The following is a 12908-nucleotide window of genomic DNA, read 5'->3' as shown; positions in this document are numbered from 1 at the left end:
TCCTCCTTAGCAGTCTTATATGAGTCAAAGTGTTAAATTAATGTAAAGAGTTGTGAGAAAATAGGATGTGTGTCAGATCTTCGTCATGTGCTTCAGATCTTAGTTACAGCAGCCTAATAAACTAGTTGAGATTCAGTCACTGCTCTCGACCGAATAACTTTTGTAGCTTTAAGGGGGTGGTTTACTGCTTTTTTTTCCTTTGCATGATTGTGTTTATGGGGTGCAATATAACATGTATTCATGGTTTTTCTTTTTTTAAAAGTCTTATTTTTCATAAATTTCACCTTTATTGTAAGCCGTTCTCTCCAACATTTGAACGACCGGTTGACTTCCTGAGTCTATGAAACCACTCCCTCAGAAACAGGCAGTGGGCTCAGATTGGTTAGTTTGGGCCGGTGTGTTGTGATTGGCTAAACTGTAGTGCACATTGTCCGGAAAATTGTCAATGCCTCCCATTGAAGAGACCCTGCCATCTGCCATTGTTCCGACCCTGCCATCTAAGCCCTAAGAGTTAAATCTCGCTTAAATGGTAGGGCATACATGGCAGCAGGTCAGGCTGGGGCTGTTTTGCGCACTATAGCAGTGCTGCAAGCATACAAAGCCGATCTGCTGATTCTGAGGGACCTGGACCAGGGTATTTATGAGGTCAATGCTCTGCAGGTCCTGGAGAACCCTTATTTTGGGCTGAGTTTCTCCCTTCACTTAGAGGGTCGATGTGCTGAGTCTCTGCTTTCTAGGACTTCAGTCTCTGGAATCCAGTGTGAAGTGGTTATTGGCTTGTGAAGGGGTCAAAATACTTTGTGAAAAGAAATGTTTTAAGGTGCATTTTGAATATGGGCAGGGAGGGGGCAGAGCGGACATGGAGTGGTTGACTGTTCCAGATTTGTGGAAAATTTGCAGAGAAAGTCCTGTTCCCAAAAATCCGCAACCTGGTGCTGGGTGTGACTGAGTGTATGGACGAAGGAGGTCTGTGAGGTATGTTGGTAAGAGTCCATGGAGAGATTTGTAAGTGAGCAGGAGGATCTTGTATGTGATGCATGACTTGACTGGCAACCAGTGGAGCTGTTGGATGATGGGAGTGATCTGCTGTCGGGGCTTTGTTTGGGTTAGAACCCTGGCAGAAGAGTTCTGGACATACTGGAGTCTGCTAAGGCCTTGGTGGGCAGTCCAAACAGGACACCATCGCTGTAATTTAGACGGGAGGTGATAAAGGCATGGATGAGTGTCTCAGTTATTGAATCTGTGAGTGAAGGCCGGAGTCGAGAAATGTTTTTAATGTGGTAGAAGGCAGCCTTGGTGATGTTGTTAATGTGGGACCCGAAAGATAGAGTGAAGTCCAGGATGACGCTAAGGTTGCACACCTTAGGAGATGGGGAAATGGAGCAGCCATCTACAAACAGGCCAGGTCCCCAACTTTCCTGAGCAGTCGTGCAGGGGCCACCACCATACTGTTCAGTTTGAGTAGGTTTGTGGTCATCCATGATTTTAGTTCCTGCAGGCAGTTGACAAGTTGTGTGGGTTGCAGCTAGGAGAAGGGGTTTGTGCTGATATAAAGCTGAATGTCATCGGCCTAGCAGTGGTACTTGAGTCCATGTTTACGGATAATATGACCTAGGGGTAGTATGTAAATGGTGAACAGCAGCGGACCAAGCACAGAGCCCTGGGGTACACCATGGTTGGCGGGTGCTAGATCAAAATTTGGGGTGATGAATTGTTTCTGGTCAGTGAGATAGGTCTGGAACCAGGACAGTGCTGTGCCACTGAGACTTCTGTATCATCTGCCTGGACCAGGCTTGAGAGACGATGTCTTAGATTAGGACAACCTGTACGTCAAATCTAGTATAGGGACAATCCTAGGGGTTGATGCTTTTATGTCCCCCTGAAGTGAGGGTCTCTTTTGATCCTGACCATATTTCCTCAAAGGATTCTTTCAGTGGGTAAATAATTTGAAGCCTTAGAGCTATGCCATGCTGGTGCCCTTTTATACTCGTGGTTGCACTGGTAGTGACGTCATTGGCTGATTTAATTGTCATGTTTAGACATGTGCTTCAGACACCGGTCACACTGAGGCATTCCCCATAGTGTCTTATTCAGGTGTAGTGTCTCGTTCTACATCTTAGGGAACCTAGGTTACATTTGTAACCCAAGAAGTTTTTTATAATTAAAATAATTAATTAAAATTAGTTTGATGATGATACTCGTTGTTGTTTTTACATTATTGTACATTTATAGTCATATTAAATGGAGAAAAAAGTTTCGTACAAGTTAGTGGATCGCATGCCTGAACCAAACATCTTTAAAATATAATGATCTACCGGGGGAGGTTTGGAGTTCTGTATTAAGTTTTCAAACTTTATAAACTGTTGTTTTACAGCAGCAAGATTCAGTGCTAACAACACATCTCAATATAATGATTTTCCTCTGAGCTGTGTCACGCTCCACTAGTTTCTGTGTTTCTCTGACCTTGAAGGCCTTTTCTGTCTGCTCCTCCGTCCGCTTCTTCTAATCCTGTGAAATGTTTCCGAGCTATTTATGATGTGCAGTTTGTCATAATGTACACTGCAAGCGAGAGAGAGCTCCTGCAGGAAAGGAAAAAAAAAAAGTTTGCAGGTTTCTCTCCATCAGCAGCCGTTTTATGTTGACTATTTCTTTGTCAGCATTCACTGTTTGAATTGGTCTCCCAGCGGTTCCCGGTTTTACGTCTCTGTTGATTTATTCCCTCCTACTCATTCAAGACATTTACTTTTATGAAAAAGTTTATCTTCTTCATGAATTCCAGACATTTCTTGTTCATAGTTTCCCATCTTTTTTTCAAGTGCATTCATGTACTGAAGTTTTATAGTCTGTAAAGTGGTGCCCTATGGTAACCAATGACAACAATGATGGCATCTGCCCTTTGGATGAGGCCTCTGAGAAAGCTTGCAGAATCCTCATCTGCTTTTGTGCCAAAAAAAAATTAAAATGAAAAATAATCAATATACAAGCCGACAATAGATTAGTGTTATATAGATACAGACAGAGAATGATCATATTTCAATATGGATTGGTTTATAGATATTACAAATAAAAGCTCGCAATAACACTTTTAACAAATATAATTTAAACATGTTAAAGGTGCATTTGTCATAAACACATTTAATTTTGAAGGTCAGAGGAGAATGGCCAGACTAGTTCGAGCTGATACAACCGAGAGGTTGAAGAGGCTGAAGAAGAGCAAAATTGGACAATAGAAGGTTGGAAAAGCAAATAAATCACCTTGTGGCTTTTCCAAACAGATTTCGGAGTCAAAGATATCTACTTTATAATGAGAGATTTTAAAATTACATTTCTCAAAAAAGTATATTGGGAAGGAGCATTACATGTACTGTAAGAGGAAGTCTCATGTCCTCTGACATCACTGTTTTCATTATAGATTTGATTTCGGTTCACTTTCCTCCTGTTTTGGAGAAGACGAAGAAGTGAAACATAAAATACTGTGGCCTACTTTGAAAGTAACACATAACCCAAACATGTTAGTATAGATCTTGATTTATGCAAGTAGGAAATGCTGTCAGTAAAAACTGGCCTGAAGTAGCAGACTTCAGTTCTCCATGAGTCAGTTGTCGAGTTTGAGCGGAAATAACCAAAGACACACGGCAGCCCGGTCGTCCGTCAGCCAACCGATCATAAATCATGTCTGTATTGCGCAAACTATCTTTTTTTTGCGCCCTGGAACTCACAGTCACTAACCAGAAGCACGTTAAACTCCTGTCAGCAGCATTGACTTCTGCGTATTATTTCAAGCCACCGTTGCTGCATAAAGCAAGCTTTTTACGGTGATGTGTGGCTCAGCGGGAGAGAAACTGCAGCGGTGCTCATTAAGACATTACAGTGACAGGCGCTGACCCCAGACCAGCTCAGATTAAGTACATGTGAGTAACCAGAGCCATTAAAAATCCTGCAGCTATAAATCAGAACATTTAGTTTCAGGTCAGGGAACAGTTAAGGGTTTCCTCTTTGAGGTCTCAGACTGGATTTGATTTTTTTACTGTAGCGCTTAATGAGAAAGGTCAGTATGCGTTATGTAAAACCTGATCCTTGACCCTTGGTCTTTTAACCTCACAGTATGTACTGGCAGCACATCCAGGACAAATAATCAATATACAAGAAACACATCTGGCCTATTTCTGTTATTATTTTACTGTAATACAGTACAGTAGCAAATTATATTAAAGAAAAAAATAATACATGCCATAATTGTCGATGTGTGTGTGTATATGTATATACTGTGTGTGTGTGTGTGTGTATATATATATATATTATACACTGTATATATACTGTACATATATATATATATATATATATATATACTGTATATATACTGTACATATATATATATATATATATATATACTGTATATATACTGTACATATATATATATATATATATATATATATATATATATATATATATATATATATATATATTTAATGAAAGACAAATGTTCCTTACAATAAATACAAAATATTAAAAAAAAACTTTTTTAGCAAATAAAAAAGTAAATGAATATATAAAATGTATGTTGTATATTTCATGAAATGCTTTCACTCATCATCAATAATTATTCCATAACCTGAGGTAAAAGTCTGAGCTGAACACTTCAGGCCTGCAGCTTAATAATACCATCTTGTATCTCTTCACAGACACCATGGTTAAGCACCTTCAGTCCATGGACGCTGCCAGGAGCTTCTCAGAGTTTCGTCAGGAGGCCAGCATGCTCCACTCTCTGCAGCACCCGTGTATCGTGGCTCTCGTGGGCATCAGCATACACCCGCTTTGCTTTGCCCTGCAGCTGGCACCACTTGGCAGCCTCAACACCATCCTGGAAGAGAAAGCAAAAGGTGACACATTGGCACAGGAAGATCATATAATAATGATCATGCAATTTTATATATTGTTATAAATTTAGATATTTCATTAATAATAATGTGATATAAATATAAACACACACACTTAACATGGTAACATTTTACATTGAACTGTCTTGTGGTTGGTTTTGACATTGGTTGTCATGAGGCCATTATAACATTTTAATGACAAATTTAATTTGTACTGTTAACCGATAACAGTATGTAATGTTATCGGTTAACAGTACCGATAACAATATGTTATCAGTTATATTTTTGTCGGTAACAGTACCGACAAAAATATAATTACATATATTTTTACCAATATGTAATGTTAACCGATAAAGCAAAGTGGTTTCTTAAGTTTGATAATTAATCGGCTATGTCATCTTCATGACATTATTACAATTTATGTTGTCTTGGTAATGTCAGTTTGTCATTACCAAGACACTAACAGGTTATGATGCATTGGTTTATGTCAAGTTGTCATAACAACATCTCAAACAATGTCATATCTGCATTCAAAAAGTCATAATTGAGCGAATGACACTTAATGACAGTTGTCATAAACATTAATAAAATCTCCTTCATCTTCATGACGTGTCATGTCATGATGATGAAGGTGCCGTGTCAGTCTTATGCACACCCCTTCAAGTAAAGTGTTGCCGTTAATATTTTATGCTTCAGTGTTTTAATGGTATCAGACATGTGAGCAAACTACTCCAGTCTTCTGTGCCATATTAAGTGTTTAAAAAAAAAAAAAAGTTCGCAAAAAAAAAAAAAATTCTATCACCATTTACTTACCATCATTAGTGTGGTGTATTGTTTGAATTTTAACCATTTCAATTCCTGATTTTGCGCTTGAATGGTTTAAATTAAATAAAAATGCTTATGCTTATCATGGGAACCGATAAGCATAATCAAAAATGCGTGTGTCTTATCGAATCACCGGTTCCAAAATTGAATCGGTTCTCTATATCTAATGTCTTAAAAGCATCATAAAAGTAATCCATACAAGGCCATGTCATGGGTTCGTCTGAGAAACAAACTGAAATTTACATCTGTCCTTTCTGCTTGTCTGTCCTGAGGTTCTCTCTACATGCCGCTGGGCCACATGCTCACCTTCAAAGTGGCCTATCAAATCGTGACAGGCCTGGCATATCTTCACAAGAAGAACATTATCTTCTGTGACCTCAAGTCTGACAACATTCTGGTGTGGTCTCTGGATGCGGAGGACTCTGTAAACATCAAGCTGTCCGACTACGGCATCTCCCGGCAGTCCTTTCACGAAGGAGCTTTAGGGGTCGAGGGCACGCCCGGGTACCAGGCTCCAGAGATTCGGCCTGGCATCGTATATGATGAGAAGGTACAAAAGGGCTCATACTGATCTGATGAGTTTCAATTGGCTGTCACACAGCAACCAAACTAGCTTTTAGTGCATCAACAAAGCTCAAAGTCTGTTTACTGCCTGAAGGCTAATTAAAATTCAGATTCAGGGGTCCAGTCTTCAATATCCGGTCTTTAAACTCAGTCAACTGTCATGACCATATAATGCTGGCTAACCATTAGCTTTCACTCAATGTGTGCAATGATGCCAGAAAGAGATGTTAAAATGACTATTTGCAGAGTACTGCTTGTGCTTAGGTTGTGAAATTTCATCACAATTTGATAAGCTTCACATACTGTATCTTTTTTTAAGCTCCTCAGTGCACACTCCATTTTAAGTGTTTTATATTTACATTTATCCATTTGACAGTCCCGCTCTGACTGTTTTCTGATTATTGAACCCCAAAATACTTTTTAACTGGCTTTTCTCAGAAATTGTTATACTACTGTATCCAGTCTTACTTTACTATTATTTATATACAGTACTATATTATTATATATTAATATTTTGAATTAGGATTTATATTTTGTTGTTTTGTTTGAACGTGTCATTTTTATAGTTTTTCATATGTTTGTAAAAATATTTCTATTTAGCTTGATTTTTTTTTTTTTTTTTTTTCACGGTTAAGTTTTTTGTAATCATGTAGATAATTTTGCATTAGTGTCAGCTGATCGTGATCTTGATTTACAAACTGAGAAAGAATTTGAAGCGATCTTCAGTGGTAATCGACAGCACGCCACATTATCTGTCAGTATAGCTTAACTTGTTTTAAACCAAGAACATTTCTTTCATTTGCTTGTTGGTTTACTTTACGAAACCACATTCAATAGTGAATCCGAGAGTGCTCTGTCTTCAGGCTGTTTAGAGAAGTTTTCTTTTGAGATTGCATATGCCGTCCCGGACTGTCGACATCTAGGGATTTTCCCTCAAAGACTGATTTGAGTCTTTTAGGTCAATTCACGGTGGCTGATTTGTTTTCCAGCTTGGTTTTCTGAGTATGCATGGATCATGTCCAACAGAACAGAATGAAATCTATTACCATGTTTCCAATGGAATGTTTATGCCTGTGTTTCTCAACTTTCATGCAACGTAACAAGAGAATGACCGGTATTCATAGATGTTTTAGTTATAGGAGCACATGGTGTCCTGTATACTGGTCAAATTAGTTTAGGATTTTTTTGTTCTTCACTGATTTTTAGGTCCGGATGGCATCTAGATGTTTTTCCAAAACAGCATAAAATTTTACAAGCGCTTTCCAGTTTTGTGTGAAGTATGTATAGGAAGTAGGTGGATTGTGGGCAGCTGTAGTGCTGTCTGAAGATGAAAATCCACGAATCTCACGAATACCACCAAAGTCTCAGATTGCATTGAAAATCCTATTTTCATGTATTATTTGAAAGGTTTTTTTTCAATGAGGAGGAAATATTTAATGTTATATTTCTATTTCGCAAATCAAATCTGCATTCATTTTCATTCATTTATGCTGATAATGTATTTTGTCATATTTGCTAAACATGGCAAATTAGCGTGAGAGCGTAGTTCCAAAAATGCGCAGATGGGAGATCAGCGAATGATCTATTGATGACGCCCAAATTTAAAGAACACAGACGCAAAATAATTTTAATACTCCCAAAATTTTTTTCTGAAAAGGAAACTTCTACAAATTCATATGCAATAAGGTCGGCCGTAAAAATAACTGTGCCCATGGCTGTTCAGAGCTAATTTTTCAATGCGTCTTTAGTAAATCCTAACAGTAGTTTTTTTAACTAAAGTAAACTTAAGTAAATCTGGCCCTTTTTTAATTAAAAAAAAAAAACTCTTCAAAAATTGTTGAATTAGACATGTATTTAGGCATTTATTCTACAAAAATAACAAGGAAAGACAGATTTATATATATATTTCATAAATTACTTGCAGTAAATTAAAAGCAGCCAATAGAAAAGCACTAACTAGGAAAATGTCTCAAGGAAGACCAACCAGATAAATATTAAAATCCCTCAAAAATGTGTACAACATGGAAACTATGTCCTTTTCATTAAATCATTATACTGATACAATTTCATCATAATGGATCATACATCATACTGGATCATACCGGTTGCTTACACTTATATAATAATGAAGAACTGGGAATAGTTTTATTATTATTATTTTATTTTATTTTTGAGGACCTTTTTTTGGTGACCTTAGGCTTTACATTTTTACATTTTCTTCTGTTTCTTGTTTGTAACGCTCTTGGAAAAGAGGACAAAATTGAAATGCTAATCAGAAGCCTTTTTTGTCTACTTGTGGACCCCATTCTGTTTCATGGAAGAAAGGTGGTCACACAGGTTCCCTTGAATATAAACCACCAGGAATGATTCAGTGGTGTTTCTTCTGTCTCACTCTGTGATTGACAGCTTGATCTTTAGAGTAAAGTCTCCTAAGAGGCATGTTAATTGATCGGTGATTACTGTAATTGCTAATCAAATCATCACCATAATAGCTTTTTAATGTGGGATATCTGCACTCAAGATTGAGAGCAAATAGTCTCTGTAGATCCGCCGTTTGTGTGTATGTGTGTCAACAACAAACTATTTCCTGCTCTTTCACATGCCTGCTCTGTGATGTCATTTCAGGCTCCTGAAACTGAAGTGAAATGTGGAAGCATGCCTTTTTCCTTTGTGTTGGCAAAGCAGAGCGCTCTAAAAATAAGGTCCAGGAGTGACACGGCTATCGTCAAAGCTCATGTCCATTTATAGAACTGACCTAGAAAGACGTTTAATAAAAATGTCACTGTCTCCAGAGCATCTGTCGAATCAACCACAGGAATACATGACGTTCATGCTGCTGTGTCCGTAATTGATGACTTCATTCTTCCTTTTGTTAACTCATCCTTTTCGTTTCCATCTCTCCTCCCTTCTAGTCTCGTGTTTTACCACTGGGCACCGCATTTGTTCATAGCACACACTTACACTGCAAAATATTATTTTACAGTACAAATATCTAAACGTTCTTAAACCAAGATACATTTACTTTAGAAACAAAATAACTTAGGGTATTAAGTCTTGTTTACTGAAAAAAATTACTGGACAGGAGTGAGTCCAGATGTTTATTATTGTTTTCATTTATCAGATTATTTCACAGCCAGAAAGTAAAGTGAAATATACAGTTCGCCTCATGTAGGGTAGCGAGGTCACCTGCCCTGCAAAATGGGAATTGCATGGAGCGAATTGGCTGTAAATGGAGCTTGGGCCATCTGAGACTGTTTAACAACATTACTGTGGATTGCTTTTAAATGACTGTTGTCATCTGTGATTCAGGTGGATATGTTCTCGTACGGCATGGTTCTCTATGAGCTCTTGTCCGGCCGCAGACCATGCATGGGTCAACACCAACTACAGATCGCTAAGAAACTATCTAAGGGACTCAGACCAGCGCTGGGCACCCCAGAGGAGGTGCAGTTTCACTGTCTTCAGGCGTTGATGCAGGATTGCTGGGACACCAAACCAGAGAAGGTACAGCATGGTTCTGTCTTTTCTATCATTCCCCTTTTCACAAGATGTAAAATAAGTCTCTGATGTCCCCAGAGTGTGTATGTGAAGTTTTTGCTCAAAATACCCAACAGATAATTTTTTACAGCATGTTTAAATTGTCACTTTTTGGGGCTGAGAAAAACGTGCCGTTTTAGTTTGTATCCCTTTAAATGCAAATGAGCTGCTGCTACCAGCACAGAGGGCGGAGCTTCAAGGCCTTGCTCAGTGTCAGGAAAATCTCATCTCACGGAATGGTAATATCAAACAGAAACTCTCAGTAGCCGTGTTCATTTCAACCTGGAGTCGGACAATAATACAGAGCCAGAGAATACATGCTGTATGGAGATAGAACAGGTATAGTTTAGTTTAATTACACTTATAACTTATTTGTAAGCTGCTTTTAACCACTATTAATACAAGCCTGTTGTAGCGAACCCCATCCGAATGATGGCCAAAAATATACTTATGAGTTTAATTAAGTTTATTGTACATCACATAAAAGATGAAGCGTCAGTTTTACTCTGGAAAATCATAGTAAGAGCTGAATAAACACAGTATAAGAAGTGCGCATTAAAGTCTTATCCATAAACTCTCTCTCCCTTTCATTATCATCAACATACACAGCGAAGTACACAAAACAGTTGTTGCAACTAACAGTAAACAAATATACATACGTACCTTTTCAGTTGCTTAACAAACTGTTCAACTTTATATCCGTAAAAAAACTATATGAACTGTAATAAAGTACTCGCTCTCATCGTTTTAATTTCTTTAAGCTGAATCACGAACCATAGACATAAATACATATACGTCCTATTGGCCGCTGGAGCGTACGTCAACAGCGCCGCCATATTGCGGAGGGAAACTTTCTCATACTTCTCATAACGCGACTTAAGAAAGATGTCTGTTTCGTGTACTGCTTGGGGCTGAACAAATCACCACACAATTGAAAACAGGTCTTGAGGAATTATCTTTCACAAGCAAGACTGAACATTTGTTTCTGGTTGTACAGTATTTGGTTATGATATTAGTAGTAATCAAAGTTCAAAGGAGAAAGGCTGTGAAATGTAAAAATAAACTAATATTTATAAACCAATATAAATAAAATAAACACCATGTAAATAGGTGCCCTTTAAAGTGCCCTATAATGCTCTTTTAAAGGTTCCTCATTTTGTTTTGGAGGTCTCCCACAATAGGTTTACATGTGTTCAAGGTCAAAAAACAATTTATTTTCTCATAATAAACATTGCAGTATCAGCTCTTTTCTCACAGTGTCTGAAATGGTTCGATAAGGGATTCAGTCTCTCTAAACCCCTATTTTCCAAGAGCCTACTCTTGTGATTGGTTTTCAACTTACAGCATGGAAACAAATGAAGAGTTCAGATGCAAAAGCCTCTAAGTGCCATTTGAAATTTTCTTCTAGAATGATCATTTTTATCAAGCTTGTATATTTAAGTTCAGTAATTTCACTTAAATGGCAATGAAGATTACCAATTAATTGTTATATAAGTGAAATTACTGAACTTAAATATACAAGTTTGATAAAAATCATCATTAAAGAAGAAAATTTCAAATGGCATTTAGAGGCTTTTGCATCTGAACTCTTCAAATAGTTGTTTTTTACTGTATGAATTCGAGTCAAAGTCCTCACCCTTTGGAAGTGCATGCAAAGTGGATTTGCTTTCACAGCGCAGAAACCAGCTCCTTCTCAACGTTTGACAACACAAACCAAACTCTTCCAGGTCTCAGCTACAACTACAGTGTTTGAGGGCGGGTCAAAGTAGATGTTGTGTGCGGGCAGCCAATGAAGATCATTGGCTAGCATAATGCAAATTTGTTAAAGAAAGACTTAAGTTACTGACAACTCATTTCTTTAATCATTTATCATGCACTATGATCTTTGAAACTTTGAAAACCTTTTACATTTATAAATGGTAATAAATATTAAACTACTAAGTGTAAACATACACATTAATTGTAAGGTATTATCCAAAAAGCATAATATAGGTCCTCTTTAAAGATGCTGTCAGTGTGAATGCCCCATAAGTTGATCACACAGACAAAAATACTTCTAACCAGTTATTTTGGCTTCGGGATAATGTCATTAATTTAGTTAATTTGTGATAAATAAATCTATTTATGTAGATAAATAAAAAAAATATTACTTGGGGGGGGGGGGGGAATGTTTTTGAAGTTAAATGTTTCAAATGGAATTTTAATTAATAATTTAATTTAAAATAATACTTTAATTCAGTAATGATTCATTAAGTTTATCAAAATTGACAGTAAATACATTTATTATGTTACAAAAGATATCTGTTTCAAATAATTGCGGCTCTTTTGAACTTTCTATCCATCAAAAATCTGTAGAATGTATCGCAGGCAATAAATTAAATGTTCTGACTGTATTTTTTGATCAAATAAATGCAGTTTTGGTGAGTATAAAATACTTTTTTAGATGTTTGAAACATTAAAACATTTTACCAACCCCAAACTTTTGAATAATCATGTACAGTATGTCATATTGGTTACTGTCTTAGTTCCAGGCATGTACTGTACCTCATAATGTCCTGTCCTCCTGTGGCTTTAGCGTCCCTTGGCCGCTCCTCTCACGAGACAGATGCAGGATCCCAGTTTTGCTTGTCTCAGGTACCTGCTGCCCTGCCAGGAACACAGTCAGCTCTTCTTATCGCCGCTGCAGGGCCACAACGCCGTATTCTGGGATGGAGACAAAGACGACAGGTGAGTTCTTAGGAATAGGAGAATGAAAACATGCCTTTCTTACATATTCACGTGGCATTCCTTAATATCCGATTGTGCTGGTATCATTAAGGTTTGTGCATCCGTGATGTGTTTGCAATTTTAGATGTTGTGGCTCTGTTCCAAAACCTAAGCTGACATCCTGTCTTCTGCCTACAAAGCTGTCTTCCTAAATGAAATATAAGATCCTAGATTACTGATTTGGCATGCTCTAAATAGGCAAGGTTCAGTTTATTTTAAAAGAGCTCAGTGTTAACACGCTGTTAAACTACTGGCATGCCTGAAACATCTCCAGTTGACTAGCAGAGCATTCATTTAGTTTGTTTGTTAAAGAAGCGATCTGGCGCTGGAATGTATTGT

The 12908-nt window shown here is 37.5% G+C and overlaps 1 protein-coding gene across 3 annotated transcripts in view; it reads left to right on the top strand.

Moving 5' to 3' along the window:
* Window positions 1-12908, top strand: part of lrrk1 (leucine-rich repeat kinase 1) — a 70234-nt gene that overhangs the window by 40277 nt on the left and 17049 nt on the right. For all 3 annotated transcript variants that reach the window (XM_039672224.2, XM_039672385.2, XM_089129705.1), the window contains 4 exons: window positions 4683-4880; window positions 5975-6252; window positions 9576-9770; window positions 12379-12530. In XM_039672224.2, coding sequence (XP_039528158.2) covers window positions 4683-4880; window positions 5975-6252; window positions 9576-9770; window positions 12379-12530 — 823 coding nt within the window. The remainder of the gene's footprint in view (window positions 1-4682; window positions 4881-5974; window positions 6253-9575; window positions 9771-12378; window positions 12531-12908) is intronic.

The sequence above is a fragment of the Pimephales promelas genome, chromosome 1, assembly GCF_988280905.1.
Source record: "Pimephales promelas chromosome 1, fPimPro1.hap1.1, whole genome shotgun sequence".
Taxonomy (NCBI): domain Eukaryota; kingdom Metazoa; phylum Chordata; class Actinopteri; order Cypriniformes; family Leuciscidae; genus Pimephales; species Pimephales promelas.
This window is presented reverse-complemented; position numbering and strand designations above follow the sequence as displayed.